Source organism: Zingiber officinale, chromosome 11B (genome assembly GCF_018446385.1).
Source record: "Zingiber officinale cultivar Zhangliang chromosome 11B, Zo_v1.1, whole genome shotgun sequence".
Taxonomy (NCBI): domain Eukaryota; kingdom Viridiplantae; phylum Streptophyta; class Magnoliopsida; order Zingiberales; family Zingiberaceae; genus Zingiber; species Zingiber officinale.
The window spans coordinates 79,324,178-79,342,763 of NC_056007.1; the positions used below are offsets into that span (position 1 = coordinate 79,324,178).

General features: G+C 45.7%; 1 protein-coding gene across 1 annotated transcript; it reads right to left on the reverse strand.

Moving 5' to 3' along the window:
* Positions 1–2,918: 2,918 nt before the first annotated feature.
* LOC122034973 (transcription factor MYB44-like) lies at positions 2,919–4,259 on the reverse strand. Its single transcript, XM_042594326.1, has one exon. The coding sequence runs from the start codon at positions 4,118–4,120 to the stop codon at positions 3,125–3,127; it is 996 nt and encodes a 331-aa protein (XP_042450260.1). The 5' UTR covers positions 4,121–4,259; the 3' UTR covers positions 2,919–3,124.
* Between the last annotated feature and the right edge of the window lie 14,327 nt (positions 4,260–18,586).

Genomic DNA, 18,586 nt, shown 5'->3' on the forward strand with positions numbered 1-18,586 from the left:
TTGGTCCGGCCATCTTTGTTGCTTCGATCGGCGGTTAGTCCTCCTGAAGCGCCTTGCTCTGATACCACTTGTAGGTCCCTTTGGAGGCCGACAAGAGGGGAGGGGTGAATTGCCCTACAAAATAAAACCAAAAACCCTTCTCGGATATTCAACTAACTTAAAAGAACTTGTAAAAAAAAGGCAGAGACTAATTAAAAAAAAGAGACACAGAAACTTTACTTGGTTTGCAATCAGAGGATTGCTAATCCAACAAATTGAAAAACCCACTAAATTCTCCTTCAAGCGGAGAAACCTCTTACAGCTGTCAAAGCACGCAATTACAAAGCTAAACACAAATGAAAGCATTACAAGTAGTTGTGTTTAATTGATCATTAGCTTCGGACCAAGGCTATATTTATAGTCTTGGTCGGGGCGCCTTGAAGGGTTCTTTATCCCCAACGGTCAGATTGCGAAAATCGCGATCCTGGTCAAAATCATACTCCGGGCGCCCGGAAGCATTCCGGGCGCCCCGGAGCAAAAAGTCAACTGCGGTTGACTTTTGTCCGGGATCACTTCTCCGTCAAGTCCCAGTCTCGGTCCGGGTCTGTTAGCTCCGGCTCCGCTAGCTTGGGTGATCTCGGCCTTCCGGAATAGGGCTCACCCGAACCCATGTTCCGGCCTTCTCCTCGAGCAGCCTTCCTTCCCGGTTTCTCGTCCCTCGAGCGCCGTGCACGCTCTTCTCGTCCACCGGTGTACTCTTCCGCGGACACCTCGTCCCTCAGACGCACCGAGCCCGTCGGCTCTCTCCCGTGCCGTCCTTCTCGCTAGCCGCGTCTTCCGCTCGACTTCCTGTGTTCCTAAGCTCCTGCACACTTAGACACAAGGGTTAAACAAACGCAGGACCTAACTTAGCTTGTTTGATCACATCAAAACACCTTGGGGTTCCAACACATTGTAGCAGCTAACATTCCAAGTAGTTGATACAACATTGTAGTAGCTATATTAATTAACAATTTAACACTTGAAATGTCTAATAAAGACAACATATATTTTTTTTCTATATTAATTAAATAGATGATTTAGAATCACGTATAAACAATATATATTAGGAATAGAAGGAATTATAACTTAAAATGTAACAACTTTAAGTAGCTGTTACATGTTGTACAACGACTTGGACATTTAGTTGTTTAAGGTGTAGCAGCTAACCATCGAAGTAGCTGCTACAACGTGTATCAGCTATCCAAGTGGTTGCAAGCGTTATAGTAGGTGTCGCCTTGTACGTTATAACATAAATCCTTCTAATATATATTAGGATCATGATCAGGAATTACAACATAAAATGAAATGAATTAACATTAGTTATGAAATGTGAGAATTGATATTTGGGAAGTTCCCGGTAAATTATATAAGTAAAAATTGGTAAGAAAGTAGCTAAAGCTTGTGCGTTTAGGATATATCAGAGATAAAAAATATTATACAGAACTGAAAAATAGAAAATGGACTGGAAAGACTTATGATCGAGAATGGAGAGGGGTGCTAAGCAAACCGGCATTGACTATGTGTTCGGTGGCAGTTTGGAGAGCTTCCAACCAACTCAAAAACAAGCATGCGACTGTAAGTTGTGCTTAGCTTGCAGAGCCTTTACTTTTGCTTGCCCGATAGGAGTGAGCTATAATGGAAGACGACGGCGAAGGAAGAAGTGAGAGCGCGCGCGCGCGAGAGAGAGAGCGAGGGAAATTTAGATTTGAGAAAATTCCTTCATCGCCATTTTGAATAGAAGATACAAGGGGAGAGAGAATAAAAGGAATATTTTTTTACAAAGAAATCGAGCTAGCAACGCTACGTATGCATGTCGCTCATGGTCGCACATGAAACGTCGGGTTGCATATCATTTCTGTGTGTGTGTGTATATAGATATTTCGAGAACTCACAATCAAATATTATTAAGCTTGAGTTCGATTTGATAATATTTTCAAGCTTAAAATCAGGCTCGAGCTCGACTCATTAACTTAATTAAATAAACTCGAACACTTTTTACACCCTAGCATGAGTTTGATTCCAATACTAGGGGTGACAATTTTTTACCAAACACGAAAACACAACTTGAAACGAATATAAAAAATCAGGTTAGGGTCAGGTCTTATTAGATTCAGGTCAGGTTCGGGTCGACCTGATTGACTCGATCAATGAACGGATAGGGTTCGGGTCAACCTGAAATGACCCAATTACAACCCGTAAATCCGTTTATAAATATTTTCGGGTCGGGTTATGATCTGATTCTGATTGAGTTCGGATTAAAATAAACATAATTTAATAAAATGAGTCATTTCGAGTTGAGTTTAGATTGAGTTCGGGTTAAGATGAATTTATTTTTATAAATGGATCATTTTGGATCAGGTCGGATTCAGGTTGTGGGTTGTTTCAGGTTGAGTTCGTGTCAAATTCAAATAAACGAGTTGAATTTAGGTCAAACAATTTAACTTGAAATATTAATTATGTTGGGTTTTGATTTTGATATTCCAACCATCAACCCACCAATCCAAATCCACTAATCCGACCCGAATTGTGACCCTTATCCAAGACTGACCCTAGATTTTGAAGAGTTTAGTGAAAAAAATCATTTATATTCATACAAAAAATAATAAAATTAATACTATAAAAATCATTTATCTAACGCGTCGATATAGAAACAGAGAGCGTTGAAGCCGACGACATCTCCTCCTGTAAGAATAGAGCAAATTCTCACCTTCCAATGTGCATATTCTTCGTCTCCTTAAACAAGCAACGGCTCCACAGGATATGATGTACCCGGTGACGACTGCCAAATAGACGTCTCCATGAGTGGGTACACTGAATCTCAGTGGAACATTATGTATATCGACCATTCTTCTTTTGACAAAATGGAGAGTTTGATTTGTTATGTAGCACTTGGACAATGAGAAGTCAAGTCCGTAACATACTCTTTGATTCGTTCGACCCATCACCTAAAATTCTCATATCGACGAACATACAGAGTTCGGGGCAAACTGTATCTGCATTAGTGGTTAATTTTATCTACCTCTCTGATGAAATTAAAAGCGAGGAAAAAACAGAGAAATTTAGAAGCGGAAATCTCGTCGTCTTCTCATCGTTAGAACGAGTTTTAGTCGGAATCGATTTTGATCAGCCCAATGTTCTTGCGGGCCGCGTCGCGAGTGGCGGCTTCTAGAAGCGGCAGCTTCGACATGTAGCTCTTCACTTCGTTGCGGATCATCTCTTGCATCGCCGCCAAGAGCTCCCGGCTAAATTGGAAAGGCGGATCGCCGTCTCCGCCTGCTGGGAGCGGGGCAAACCTCTGTTCGTTACTGCTGAATCCGTCGTGGCTGCTCTTTTTCTGGTGGGATATGTCGGACACTCGATCCGATCCTGGGAGTGCTAGCGTCAGGGACGTCAGGGGATCGTGCTCGTCGACGGAAGGATGAGCGGCGGGAACCGCGGTCTCCGACGTGGAGTCGCGCTGCTGGTCTTGGAAGGGGGGAGAGGAATAGGAAGGCGGCAGCGCGATGCTGCCGGTTCTGGCCGCCGGACGGTAAACCGGAGGCGGCGATGCTGCTTCTGTGTGGGTCCGTTGGCTGGAGTCGGTCGAACCGGACCTGGAAGAGCTGTCAGGGTGGTTCAGGCTGAGTCCCGCGGACGCGAGCACCGGCCCGACGCTACGCGCCCTCTTCGGCGGCAGATCCGGAATCTCGTCCTCTCCGTACGCCGGCGCCGCCGCTGAGGTCATCGAGGAGGATTTCCGCTTGAGGGTGGAGTTCCAGTGGTTCTTTATGGCGTTGTCGGTGCGGCCGGACAAGAGGCGGGCGATGGTGGCCCACTTATTCCCAAAACGGCGATGAGCCTGGACGATGGTCTCGTCCTCCTGCGCCGTGAATGGCCGATGCTCCACCTGCGGCGAGAGCTGGTTACACCACCGGAGGCGGCACGATTTGCCGGACCTCCTGGGAATAGACCGGCTGATCAGACTCCAGTTCCTGGGCCCGTGCTGCTCGACCAGCCGCCTCAAGGTCTCATCCTCCTCCGGGCTCCACGGCCCCTTTATCCGATCCGTCGCCCTAATCCGGCCGACCATCGAAGACGCCGGCGCAGGCGCCATCGGCATCCTCCGACCAACAATCCCAATAAATCAAACCGCAGCGACCGATCGAGGTAACAAAAACTACTCAAATCCCTCAATTCATTCGCATTTTAATCGAAATAAGACAAAATCTCAAGAAGAGAGAGGCGAGGTCGAAGAAGACGGGATTAGTTTGGAATTATATAGAGGAGACGGGGGAGTTGGGCGGCGACCGGTAGCAGTCGGTTCGTGTACCGGTTAAATGGCACTGCTGCACGCACCCGCTCGCCTCTTCCAGACCCCCACCGAGGCGGTTTAATTGGGTACAGCTGGCTGACGCACACGTGTCGCTCCCCTCCCCCCGCTTCCTTTTCCACTCTCGACTCGTTAGGTCAAAGTTGTTCCGTTATCCTTATCAGACCAACTTGGCCGAACTCCTACCCGGGTCGGATTCTGAATTAAAATCCAAAATCCAAGGAAACTCAAAGGCAGGCTAGGCTACGCCTATGATTATCGGATCGGGTGCGCAGATTTTATGACTACCCAACCCGATCTGCTTCTGGTAAAGGACAGAGTTATGGTTACGTGACGGAGAGGATAAGACGGATTAGTGCGTACCGTGTCGTCGTCTCCTACGCTTCGATCTTATCCTCCAACCGCGGTGGTTGACGTCATGTCGCCCCAACCGCCGGAAAGTTAAAAACTAACTGGAGAACGAGCCGTCTGGTTTGGTTACGGAACGGAGCGTAGGCGTAGCGGCACCACCACCACCACCCGTCACGTAATTCTGTTTCCTCCGTAACCAACAGCCTTGCCCCACGTCAAACTCATTCCCTTGTCCTTTTGCCTTTCCTTCTCAACAATGGCTGCGAACTCCTGTTCCGTACTGAGACTGTTCTCGTATATTGGACGAGAAAAAAAAATACTGCCCTCTATCGCCTTTATTTATTTTCTATGCACTTTAGACTTCACCGAGCAGCCGTTGAGACTTCACCTTTTGCCTTTCTATTGGTTTGATTGGAAAAACTTTCAGATCACCTTTAGAAAACTTGTTTTCACACCTTTTGGATTTTGGTGCCGTTCTTCTTATTGCCGTTGAGAGTTGAAGTCACCAGCATTCCCATTTCTCTTTTAGTTCTATACTTTCACCTTCGGTTGAGATCAAAATTGAGTTGCTTTTCCTTAGAGTTTGAGTGCATGCTCTAAGGCCTACAAAGGGGGAATTAATCAATCCACAAGAACTGAATACCTGATAATATATATATATATATATATATATATATATAAAGTACATGCTCTAAGTTGGCTTTGCTTTGGTGGTACAAGAAGGAAAGATGGGGAGAAAAAAATGAAAAGAGAAGGTGCTAAAGTGAGGGTTGGTTGTGATGAAGCATATTCCTTTCTTAGTGAGCTCAATCTATCAGTTAAGGGCAAGTTGGGGTGAAGGGATCCAATGTTACATGTCATCATGCACTATATGTCTCACTCAATCTTGTTGTTTTTATGTTGTAGAACAAGAATGTGTAGGGTGGTAATGAAAGTCTAGTAGATAACAATCTGAAAGGTAATGCTAATGGCAATTAGGATTGATCCTGTCTGGAAGCTGAGAAAACGAACCTGTCGGTGTGACGTGTTTGGAAGGTTGACCGCATCCTCATGACCCAGTTGATGAGCTGTCCGCTACGTTGACCAGATCGTCAGAAGTCCTCCTCCGGTCAACTGTACCTGTATCCAGCGACCGGGTTCCCCCGGTCTCTGGTACCTCGGTGCTCGAGGCGAATCCCACAAATGCATAAATATCCGGATAATAATAGAATATTGAACTAAATGCAAAGAAGGTACGAGAACGTACCCTGGCCCAGGGGGGCGCCCTCGGATGGATGGATGAGCTGATAGTGATGCTGATCAAGTCATAGCGCGGTGACATGTGATCTAATGTAGCAGGGGTCCAAAGAGACGGCTCACAGGCCGGATAATACCTGCAACTCCTAAGCATAATAACCCATCAGCATAATAATGACGTGAATAGTGAAACCCATTGGCTCGATGGCTGGAACCCAATCCCAGCTCAAAGGCCGGCATAGGTAAACAGCATAAGTAGCGCCCGCTGCCGGAGGAGGCGACAGTGATGACAGCAGTCGCTGGAGGCAGCACTGAGTGCTGTAAGGGGCGGCGGCGGTCACTATAGGCGGCTATGCTAATCTTTGAGCCCAGCGCTAATGAGGACTCGACGGCGATGCGGAGCGCGATAGAGGCGTCACAGGCGCTGTGGAGCGCATTAGAGGACTAGCCGACGCTGTGGCTGTGGCCACGGAAGAAGGCGGCGGAGGCTGCTGACGGCGGCTGGCCGCAGGGGAGCAGACAGCGAGGAGAGGAGGATAGATGGCAATAGGCGTCGGAGCTGTAACCGGCGAGAGGAGGTGGTTGCAAAGAAACATGAAGCAAGCCATGCCCCTATGTTCCTCCTAGCAGCGGCGCCTGGCGCCGGTGATGAGCTGAGCACGGGAGAGAGAGAGGTGGTCCTCCCCCTTGTCCCTGGCGGCGAACCAAACCCAAAAAAGCCCCCCTTCAAAAGCCGAACCCTGCTTCCCTTTAAAGTCAAACCTAATTGGACTTAAAAAGACCAAACTGTCCTTCCTTCACCAACTAATTACTCCCATGCCCTTACACAACCGGATCACAAGCCTCCCCTTCAAGTCTAGTCGAAGGAGGCGTGAGTCCGACTGACTGGACAGTCTATTGCAAAGAATTGAACCACTCTCGATGTCAAAGCCAAATCGCTGAACCAATAATATGATGTCGCTCGAACGGTCGCTATAATAGTGGTGTCGAATGAAATAGTAATCAAGCCGAGCGGATCAAGTCGATAATCGGCCCGAGGCCGAGCGAACGACAAAACATCAAATGAGCGGCAAAACAACAAGCGCATGACGAGTGCAAGCATAGCAGACCGAACAACACGCTGGACAACAAGTAGACCGAGCGGACGAGCGATGCCTAGTACGCGACCATGAAGATACCGACCGGATGATCGAAGTGCAGTCGATCGGATGGATAGATGCTAGACGAACGCTGTCGTGCGAGCGATCGAAATGACGGCGATCGGATGGATAGATGCGGGGCGGGCGATGCCGCGCGTGTGACCGGAATGATGTCGATCGGTCGGATAAATGCCGGGCGGACGATACCGCGCGTGCGACCGGAATGATGTCGATCGGTCGGATAAATGCCGGGCGGATGATGTCGCGCGTGCGACCGGAATGTCGATCGGTCGGATAAATGCCGGGCAGATGATGCCGCGCGTGCGACCGGAATGTCGATCGGTCGGATAAATGCCGGGCGGACGATACCGCGCGTGCGACCGGAATGATGTCGATCGGTCGGATAAATGCCGGGCGGATGATGCCGCGCGTGCGACCGGAATGTCGATCGGTCGGATAAATGTCGGGCGGATGATGCCGCGCGTGCGACCGGAATGTCGATTGGTCGGATAAATGCCGGGCGGACGATGCCGCGCGTGCGACCGGAATGATGTCGATCGGTCGGATAAATGCCGGGCGGACGATGCCGCGCGATACCGGTCGGACGGCTATGAAAGTGCTGACTGCGCAGCCTATAGGATATCGAAAGAACGATCGTGAAATGTCGACCTGGCAATCGCGTGGTACTGAATAGGACGATGCCGAGTGGATAGGATATCTGAAGCTGGTCCTCGACCAGTGCCGACCGCTCGACCCCGAACGGGGGAGAGAATATCTGAAGCTGGTCCTCGACCCCGAACGGGGGAGATGAAATAACTGATGCGCTCAACCCCGAACGGGGGAGATAGAATATCTGATAAACTCGTCCATGTAGCGGTCTTCAAGCCGGGGTTTTATAGTCGCCGGTTCGACTCTCGATATTTAACGTCGGAGCTCGACGGTCTTCAAGCCGGGGTTTTTATAGTCGCCGGTTCGACTCTACGGTTTAACGTCTAGGCTAGACGGTCTTCAAGCCGGGGTTTTTATAGTCGCCGGTTCGACTCTACGGTTTAACGTCTGGGCTAGACGGTCTTCAAGCCGGGGTTTTTATAGTCGCCGGTTCGACTCTACGGTTTAACGTCTGGGCTAGACGGTCTTCAAGCCGGGGTTTTTATAGTCGCCGGTTCGACTCTACGGTTTAACTCTGGGCTAGACGGCCCTAAGGGTTAATTCAAACCCGGCCGATCGGCTCGGGGGTCTTCACCATCGAGCCCTTGGCTCGGATATAATCCGCCCGGCCGATCGGCTCGGGGGTCTTCGGCTTCGAACCCCTAGCTCGGATATAAACCTCCCGGCGGATCGGCTCGGGGGCCTTCGACTTCGAGCCCCTGGCTCGGATATAAACCTCCCGGCCGATCGGCTCGGGGGCCTTCGGCTTCGAGCCCCTGGCTCGGATATAAACCTCCCGGCCGATCGGCTCGGGGGCCGAGCCCCTGGCTCGGATATAATCGGCTCGGGGGCCTTCGGCTTCGAGCCCCTGGCTCGGATATAAACCTCCCGGCCGATCGGCTCAGGGGCCTTCGGGTTCGAGCCCCTGGCTCGGATATAAACCTCCCGGCCGATCGGTTCGGGGGCCTTCGGCTTCGGGCCTTCGGGTTCGAGCCCCTGGCTCGGATATAAACCTCTCGGCCGATCGGCTCGGGGGCCTTCGGCTTCGAGCCCCTGGCTCGGATATAAACCTCCCGGCCGATCGGCTCGGGGGCCTTCGGGTTCGAGCCCCTGGCTCGGATATAAACCTCCCGGCCGATCGGTTCGGGGGCCTTCGGGTTCGAGCCCCTGGCTCGGATATAAACCTCCCGGCCGATCGGCTCGGGGGCCTTCAGGTTCGAGCCCCTGGCTCGGATATAAACCTCCCGGCCGATCGGCTCGGGGGCCTTGGCTCGAAGAACTACTACAAATCACATAACTAACCGAGAACAGATAACGGAAAGACTAACCTAGGTCATGAGGATAGCAGAACTCTCCGGCGTCGTCCATCTTCACGTTCCAGATCAGGCGCGTTCCCACAGACGGCGCCAATTTGATCCTGTCTGGAAGCTGAGAAAACGAACCTGCCGGTGTGACGTGTCTGGAAGGTTGACCGCATCCTCATGACCCGGTTGATGAGCTGTCCGCTACGTTGACCAGATCGTCAGAAGTTCTCCTCCGGTCAACTGTACCTGTATCCAGCGACCGGGTTCCCCCGGTCTCTGGTACCTCGGTGCTCGAGCTCGAGGCGAATCCCACAAATGCATAAATATCCGGATAATAATAGAATATTGAACTAAATGCAAAGAAGGTACGAGAACGTACCCTGGCCCAGGGGGGCGCCCTCGGATGGATGGATGAGCTGATAGTGATGCTGATCAAGTCATAGCGCGGTGGCATGTGATCTAATGTAGCAGGGGTCCAAAGAGACGGCTCACAGGCCGGATAATACCTGCAACTCCTAAGCATAATAACCCATCAGCATAATAATGACGTGAATAGTGAAACCCATTGGCTCGATGGCTGGAACCCAATCCCAGCTCAAAGGCCGGCATAGGTAAACAGCATAAGTAGTGCCCGCTGCCGGAGGAGGCGACAGTGATGACAGCAGTTGCTGGAGGCAGCACTGAGTGCTGTAAGGGGCGGCGGCGGTCACTATAGGCGGCTATGCTAATCTTTGAGCCCAGCGCTAATGAGGACTCGACGGCGATGCGGAGCGCGATAGAGGCGTCACAGGCGCTGTGGAGCGCATTAGAGGACTAGCCGACGCTGTGGCTGTGGCCGCGGAAGAAGGCGGCGGAGGCTGCTGACGGCGGCTGGCCGCAGGGGAGCAGACAGCAGCGAGGAGAGGAGGATAGATGGCAATAGGCGTCGGAGCTATAACCGGCGAGAGGAGGTGGTTGCAAAGAAACATGAAGCAAGCCATGCCCCTATGTTCCTCCTAGCAGCGGCGCCTGGCGCCGGTGATGAGCTGAGCACGGGAGAGAGAGAGGTGGTCCTCCCCCTTGTCCCTGGCGGCGAACCAAACCCAAAAAAGCCCCCCTTCAAAAGCCGAACCCTGCTTCCCTTTAAAGTCAAACCTAATTGGACTTAAAAAGACCAAACTGTCCTTCCTTCACCAACTAATTACTCCCATGCCCTTACACAACCGGATCAAGGATAATGAAGCATATGTTCTTGAATACAATTGTTAGATGATAAATTATCTAGACAAAAGCATTTAGTTTAGTTATGCAAGATGATCATAATCATTAACACAATATTACAAATTTCTCTTAAAAATATGACAAAGTACATGTATCTTTCCTGTCATCCCTAATAATACATGCAATAATATGATATGACATATAACGGAGAGGTCCAGTATAATGGGCCGAAAAGTCAATAGTATAACATGTAGTTAAAAGTCAAAGAGAGATAGCAGTCAAGACTAAGAAGTTCCTAGTCTGGTCCAAAATAAGAAACAACAGTCAAGGTCGGAAAGTTCTTCTAGGACTTGACTCTCCAACCTCGTAAGCACGACTTTTGATCTACCCCTAGTTGGCTTCTTAGCTGGCTTGGTCCCAGGGCTCAGCCCTCTCATTTCTCCTAGGCACCACCACAGTCTGCTCTCAGTCGGCTTCTTAGCTGGTCTGGCTCTCAAGGTTCAGTTCTCTCATTTCTCCTGAGCATCGCCCGAGTTTACCTCGATCGACTTTTTAGCTGGTCGGACCCCAAGGCTCAATCCCCTCATTTCTTCTAGGCTCCACCCCAATCTACTCTCGGTCGACTTCTTAGTTGACATGACCCTCAGAGCTCAATTCCCTCATTTCTCCTAGACACCACCCCAGTCTACTCTCGGTTGGCTTCTTAGCTGGCCAGGCCGCTAGGGCTTAGTTCCCTCATTTCTTCTGGACACTGTCCCAGTCTACTCTCGGTCGGTCCCAGCATTGATCGGACTATTGTTAGGAGACAACACTGTCAGGGAATCGCAACAACTTGTTAGAGAATAACGGTTATTCGTAAGGGAATATTCTGATACTCTGCCATATGCATAACATTGAACCTTCCTGTACCCAATGAGAATCTGCCATACTTCAGCCATCACCCAACATGTTATGACACTCAATATTTTCTGATGCTTCATCATTGCGGAGGTTATGATAGATAGTGTAAAAAGAAAGGTTCTCTCCGTTGGCCAGGTAAGCGCACACATACTCATCTACCACAGTACTGTTGTTCATCTTCGTTCTCATTTTTCACTTTGTTCTACTCTTGACTTAAGCGTCGGAGGGTCTGCGTCAGAGACCTCTTCCCTGGTTCTTACTCTAACACTCCCATGTGACCTCTTTGCGTGTGCGCAAGCTCATGGGTATCATCAGAGACCTTTCCTTCACCCCCACCCCCGGTCCATTGTAAGAAAGAAAAGCCTACAACGTTCCTAGAGGCCCTAGATCCAAGTTCTCCTTTCATCAACGTCCTTATCCTCGTCACCGACTCCCTCCATCTAACTCAGCTTCCGGATAAAATCACAATACAAGGCAGATCGAAGACCAAATCATCTTTACAATGCAATTGACTAGCTGACAAAATGAATTCAAGATTAGCTTTTACCCGACTCAAAAAGTATCATTCAAGTTAGCTTCTTAAAAGAATTGTCTAGTTCAAGATTTGACAGTAATTTGTATCTCACGGTGAATAAAAGTTCAACTCAAGGAAGTTTAAGTTAATATTTTAGTGTACTCAATGTGCTATAGGAGTTGCAAATCTGATTAAGAAAATCTGAAAAAGTAAACTTGTAAACCGAACTAAACATTCAAATTGCAAAATAGCATGGGTGCTGGTATTGTTAATTTAATTGCCTGCATACCATTTTTAGAACTTCTTAGATGATATTGGACAAACCTGAATAAATACACACACACACGACAGGGATAAAGCTTCATAAGATAAAATAATGAAAATTTTCACCAGATAAAGTTCTAACACAAAGTGGATATACTCGAGGAAAAGAACAAAAGACTATGAGCCTCAAGACTATGGGCCAACAATACTGACACATGATATGTACACACTCTCTGACTCTGTACACTCTTTTGCTCCAACCAATATTATGTAAAAACATGTAACAAATCCTTTACACCATTTAAACAAATTGTGTTTATGCTCTCAGCATGTTTTGTAATCGCAAAAATCAGAATATGAGACTCTACTTGGATAATAGGTTAGCAACACTATATCCATAACCAACTAATCTGTAAAAAGTGATGGTTACTTATTACCCTTCTTGAGACCATATGTAAAATATGTAGTATATATTGTGTGCTTGTGTTCTCAGATAATCATTTTGTAGTTGCAACTTTCAAAGACCTGAATAATCAAACTTTATTTTGAGAATATACTGGTAAACACACTATCTAATATATGTTCAATAACTTTCTAGTATGCATAGAAAATGAGGATACTTATTTTCTTTTCTTTCTTACGAGTCATTACCATGAGTAAACTGCAATAAGATGCTCATACTGATGAAGTTTATCAATCAAGGTGAAGCATGTGTTTCTCAAATCTAACAGATAAGAAACATCAACACATTGATCAAAATATTGATAATGAAAACTACTCTGTAACTGAAGATATTTAAGAGATCATCACAATATATTCAGATAAGTTTTTCTTACATAGATTTGGATTTGTGAAGAAAGATTACCTTTGTGGGATCATTTTGCTGTTCTTCTTAGTCTCTCTGACAGCCTTCTGTAAGCAAAAGACCAGAAGACTGAAATAAATGGGCTCAGAACTTGCCCTCATTTAGTGTTCTTTTTTGTTGTTTGAAATTTTTTACTACCAAACATAAAATTGAGATGGATCATTCATTTTCTTCCATGAATCAAATTGTAGAATATTTCATTTCATTCTTTGTCTTTTCCATTTCATGAATGAAACTAACATCAAAGTTGGATAAATTTTTGTTAGGGCACTCCGGTGAGTTAAAGGGGTGGGTGATTAGCTCCAATCGCTTCTTCAATGATGAGTTGCCGCGGAAAACACTCGAAGCAATGCTAACACCCAGATTTACTTGGTATCCACCTCAACGAGGTAACTAATCCAAGAATCCACACAGAGTACACTCTCCACTATAAAAATAGTCCTTCTTGGAAACACTCCGGAGATGGAGAAACCTCGTACAAACTCACATACAAAAAATACAATGCAAACAAAAAGAAAATACACAATACAAATGAAAACCTTTCTTGCTTTCTTGTAGCTTGTAAACGCCTCTTGATCGGTTGGAAGGTGCAGCGACACTTGTCTTCCAAAGCTCAAGAATCGACAGTGAAGAGTGGAGAAGAATTGCGTTTGAATCTTCGTTGTTGCCTTTATATCCCGCAAATTAGGGCTCCCAGTCGATTGGCCTTATCCCCAAACGATTGCTACGTTAGATCTGAGTGCATCCAGCTGTCCAAACCTCACAACAACTCTTTTCTTCATCACTTAATCGATTAGCCAATCGATTACAGACCTTCTTAATCGATCACACAATTGATTATGAAGTCCTCTATTCGCTCGCGTGTTTCTCCCAATCGATTACCCAATCGATTACTCAATCAATTAAGCAACTTCAATCGATCACCTAATTGATTCAGAAGCTCTTTGTTCGCTCGCAACCAAGCTTAATCGATTAGTCAATCAATTAAGCCTCTCATGATATCCTCAATCGATTGGAATTCTTCTCAATCGATTCAGCACAGTGCAATGCACTATGCTTCACGAAAAAACAACTTCCAATCAATCACTTGATCAATTAGGTTCAGGGTGAATCACCTGATCGATTCACTATGCACTTCGCGAAGAGATGCGCTCAATCAACCAACTAATCGATTGACACAAGTCTAAATCGATCACCTGATTAATTACCCAACCCTAACTTGCTTAACCCAAGTTTAGCGTTAGCTTGCCAAATCTTTGGTCAACCGTGACCTGTTGAGTCTTCTCCACCAAGTGTCTAGTCAATCTTTTGATCCACTTGGACTTTGCTAACTTCCCATTGGACTTCTGATCATCAAGTACGGTCCTCCTTGACTCACTTGGACTTCCTTTTACCTAACTACAATTAGGGTTTTCCTTTGCCAACGTGCGAACCTCCTTGATCAACTTGGACTTGCTTGCCTAATTGCAGTTACGACTTTCCTTGCTAACGTGTGATCCCCTTGATCCACTTGGACTTCCCTTTGCCTAACCTTAGTTAGGACTTTCCTCTGCCAACGTGCGATCTTCCTTGATCAACTTGGACTTGTTGGCCTAACTGCAGTTGGATTTTCCTTGCCAACGTATAGTCCCCCTTGATCTACTTGGACTTTTCTTTCCAACGTGCGGTCCTCCTACCCACTTAGACTTTCCTTTTCCTAACCGCAATTAGGACTTTCCTTTGCCAACATGCGATCCTCATTAATCCACTTAAACTTTCTTACCTAATCGTAATTAGGACTTTCCTTGCCAACATGCGGTCCTCCTTGATCCAGTTGGACTTTCCTTTGCCTAATCGCAGCTAGGACTTTCCTTTGCTAACGTGCGGTCCTCCTTGACCCACTTAGACTTTTCTTTGTCTAACCGCAGTTAGGACTTTTTTAGTCAAGTACCGGTCCTTCATGACCTACTTGACTTCTCTCACATATGTCCCACAACACATTGTCTAAACATGTTGTCACAACATATTGTCTAAAAATCAAAACTCAAGCTCGACTCCACTCGAGCTTAGTCAAACTGGTCAATTTTTATCTAGGGACAATTGTGTTGGTGTAGGTTGCACTGATGATAAGGTTTTGATGTATGACAAATAGGTTGAGTTAGATGTATTGTTTGTCTAACCTTTTTACTAAGTGTATAGGACTTGATGGGACTAGAGAATCGGAACACTAGGCTGAAGTCCAGCTAGGTTGATAGTTGATACGAAGTCTAGATTGGTTGAGATCTAGCAGAAAGAAGTCTAGCTAGGTTGATAGCTAGCACAAAGTCCAGATTGGTTGAGATTTGACAGGAGGACGTCCAGATTGGTTGAAATATGGCAGGAAATCCTGGTGGGTCAAGAAACCTGACATCAAGGAAGTCTACAAATGGTAAGTGAGATAAGTCACTGGAGGAGAGAGATCCAGTGATGATAAGTCCTGATGGGACTTTAGGTACGATCCAGCTTAGAGCCACTTGAGAAGTCTAAGTTGAGTCATGGTCTTGGAAAGACAAGATCTAAATCATAAATTGATAATATTTTTAATGTGCTAATTTTATTTTGTAGGATGAACATATTATGATTGCTTGGACTAACTCTTTTTTGCAGAAAAAAGAAAGACAAGAAAGAGTTCTCCAGGCGCTCGGACCAGCATCGATGAGGTTGGCGGGTGCATGGTCGGGCACCCAGGCAGTCCGGGCGCTCAGAGCTGCTCTAGGCGTTCGGACCAGCAAAAATAATCCAAAAGCTAAGTTGGAGTGCGTCGACTGACCGGACCCACATCAACGGTCCAGGCGCTCGGAGGTGGATAAACTTCGAGGATGAAGTTTCGACGAGAGTTCGCAACATCATCATAGTCCAGGCGCTCGGGAGGGGATCCAAATGCCCGGACGGGGTTATAAAAGGAGGTTTTGACTAACAGCTCAAAGACAACATTTGCTACAACTTTCTTTCCTGCGCATTGCTTCGAAGAAACTCCTACGACGCTGTAACTCTCCTCCAACAACCAACAATCAAGTTCTATTTATTTCCTCTATTGTTGGTAACCTTTCCTTATAGTTATTGTACTTAAATTTTGTAATATTTCAAACTATTAGTGGATTTTCCAACGAAAGCACTCAACGAGTGCGACCCTTAGAGTAGGAGTCGTCGAAAGCTCCAAACCAAGTAAATATTTTAAAGTACCTGAGAAGGACTAGAGATTATATGCTAGTCTACCAAGCAGACGATTTGCTCCTTGTGGGTTACACGGATTCGGATTTCCAATCAGATAGGGACAATAGTAAGTCTACATCAGTCTATGTGTTTACTCTAGGAGGTGGAGCCATTGCATGGAGGAGTGTTAAGCAGAAATGCGTCTCGGACTCAACCATGGAAGCTGAGTATGTGGCAGCCTATGAGGCAGCCAAAGAAGCTGTATGGCTCAGGAACTTTCTAATTGACTTAGATGTGATTCCTGGTTTGCCCAAGATCATCATAATTTATTGTGATAATAGCGGTGCAGTTGCAAACTCGAAGGAACCACGAGCTTATAAGGCAAGTAAACATATAGAGTGCAAGTACCACCTGATACGAGACATCGTCAAGTGAGGAGAAGTTGTCGTTGCCAAGATTGCATCAGAAGATAACCTAGCAAATCCTTTCACAAAGGCCCTTCCGGTGAAAGCTTTTGATCGGCATGTGGAGGGGATGAGAATCCGATGTAAGGCAACAGATATGGCAGCTTAGTCTTTTAGTATAAGTGGGAGATTGTTAGAGTGTATACTAAAAGCCTAGCTTTTGTAAATATTTATTTGTTGAAATAAAAGAATCACATTGGTCAATATCTGTATTTATTTGTTAAATATAATTGTTCAATTAATTTATATAGTAGATAACATGGAGTGTGGTGTCACACTCAGAAAATCATGTTGTCGGTTCTCTATAAATTATAAACAAGTTGCTCATGACTAAGATGGAAAGGAACAAACCATCAGAATAGTCGTAGTGTAATTAAGTATTAGTTTATCTTGACTAATAAATTATACTGATACACTTTAAGTGTATTGAGTAGGATCATTTAGGTAAGTTCTTTTTGTACTGACTTAGTAAAAGAACTAGACCTTAGTTATTATGGAAGTGTGTGCTCTTAATCCTAATATAATAACAAGCACATATATTTAATATTTATTTCTTTGACTTATCAAAGGGTGAGGTTTACTCGATAAATCAATATGCCCGATAGGTTGGGAAATGATATTACTTATAGTGTGTGTTGTTGATTATAGAAGGAATCTGTGTCCTAGTTATCTAGGTTGAGAATGTCCCCAAGAGGAGCTCATAAGGATTGCCATGTTAAACCCTGCAGGTGGACCTAGTCCGACATGACAATAAAGTTGAGTGGTACTACTCTTGGAGCTAGATATTAATTAAGTGAGTTGTCAGTAAGTTACTTAATTAGTAGGCATTCGTAATCTTAAACACAAGGAGACTAACACACTCATGATAAGAAGGAGCCCATAATGTAATTTGGGATTGGTGCGGTAGTGCGGTAATAACTCTCTAGTGGAATGAGTTATTATCGATGAACTTGAGTTGTGTGTTCGGGGCGAACACGGGATACTCAAGCTCATCGGAAGGCCAAAACCAATTTTTCCTCTAGGTCCCTATCGTAGCCTCATTATAGCCTTAAGTCCATCCAAATGTAAGGCTCTTCTTGGTGTCCAAGAAGTGGGCCGGTCCAATGCTTGGTGACCAAGCAAGGGCCGGCCACATCCTCTTTATAGGGGTCGACCCTTTTGCTTAGTGACCAAGCATGTAGGGGTCGGCCAAGATTAATTCAAATAGGAGGGGTGTTTTGAATTTTTAAAATCTTCTCTTTGTAGAAAACTATAAGTTTTAAAAGAGAGATTTTAATTTTTAAAACTTTCCTTATTTGAATTAGGCCACATATTTTAATAGAGAGTTTTAAAAGCTTTAAAACTTTCCTTTTTTTAACCATCCTCATGGTTTAAGAAAAAAGGAGATAAGTTTTAAAATTAAAATTTTCTATTATCATGTTAAAAAAGGAAATTTTGTAAGAGAAGTTTTAAATTTTAAAACATGGTTTTAATTTTTAGAACTTTCCTTTTTTAACTCCTACTTTAGGAAAGAGAGCTTGTAAAATTTTATAAGAGTTTTTCTTATAAAATTTTATAAAAATAAAATTCCTTTTTCCCCTTGATGAGGTGGCCGGCCACCTTGCTTGGTGCCCAAGCAAGTGGCCGGCCATATTAAATTATTTAAAATCATCACAAAATTAAATTTGGTGATTGATTCAATCAAGAGGAAAGAAAAGGAAAAATAAAAAGGGAAAAGGAAAAACTCTTGGATGATTTTATTTTTTGTAAAAAGTTTTTCCTTATTTGCCTTGGGCAAGTAATATAAAAGAAGGGGTGAGGGGGCTTCATGAGAAAAAACTCTTATTCTTTTGCTTGGAGATCTCTTGGTGGCTGGCCCTCTCCCTTCTCCCTTTCCCTTTGCTCTCTTCTCTTTCGTGGTGGTGGTGGCCGAATCTTTGAGGAAGAGGAAGTGTTAGGACCTTGACGTCCGCTAGAGGGGGGTGAATAGCGGCTCACCCAAATCGTTCGCTTCCTACGTTGTTAACTTGCGCAGCGGAATAATACAAAAATAAACAAGCTAAACAAAATACAAGACAAGAAAGAATGCAAACCAAGCTACACGATCATTTACGTGGTTCGGAGATAAAGCTCCTACTCCACGGCGTGTCCGTAAGGTGGACGATCCCTATCCGTCGGTGGATTACTCCCCGGAAGACCTCCGGCTAGCTCAAACTCCTTG

Excerpts from the sequence above, each read along its gene's own strand:
- LOC122034973 (XM_042594326.1), bottom strand. The coding sequence starts at position 4,120 with ATGCCGATGGCGCCTGCGCCGGCGTCTTCGATGGTCGGCCGGATTAGG.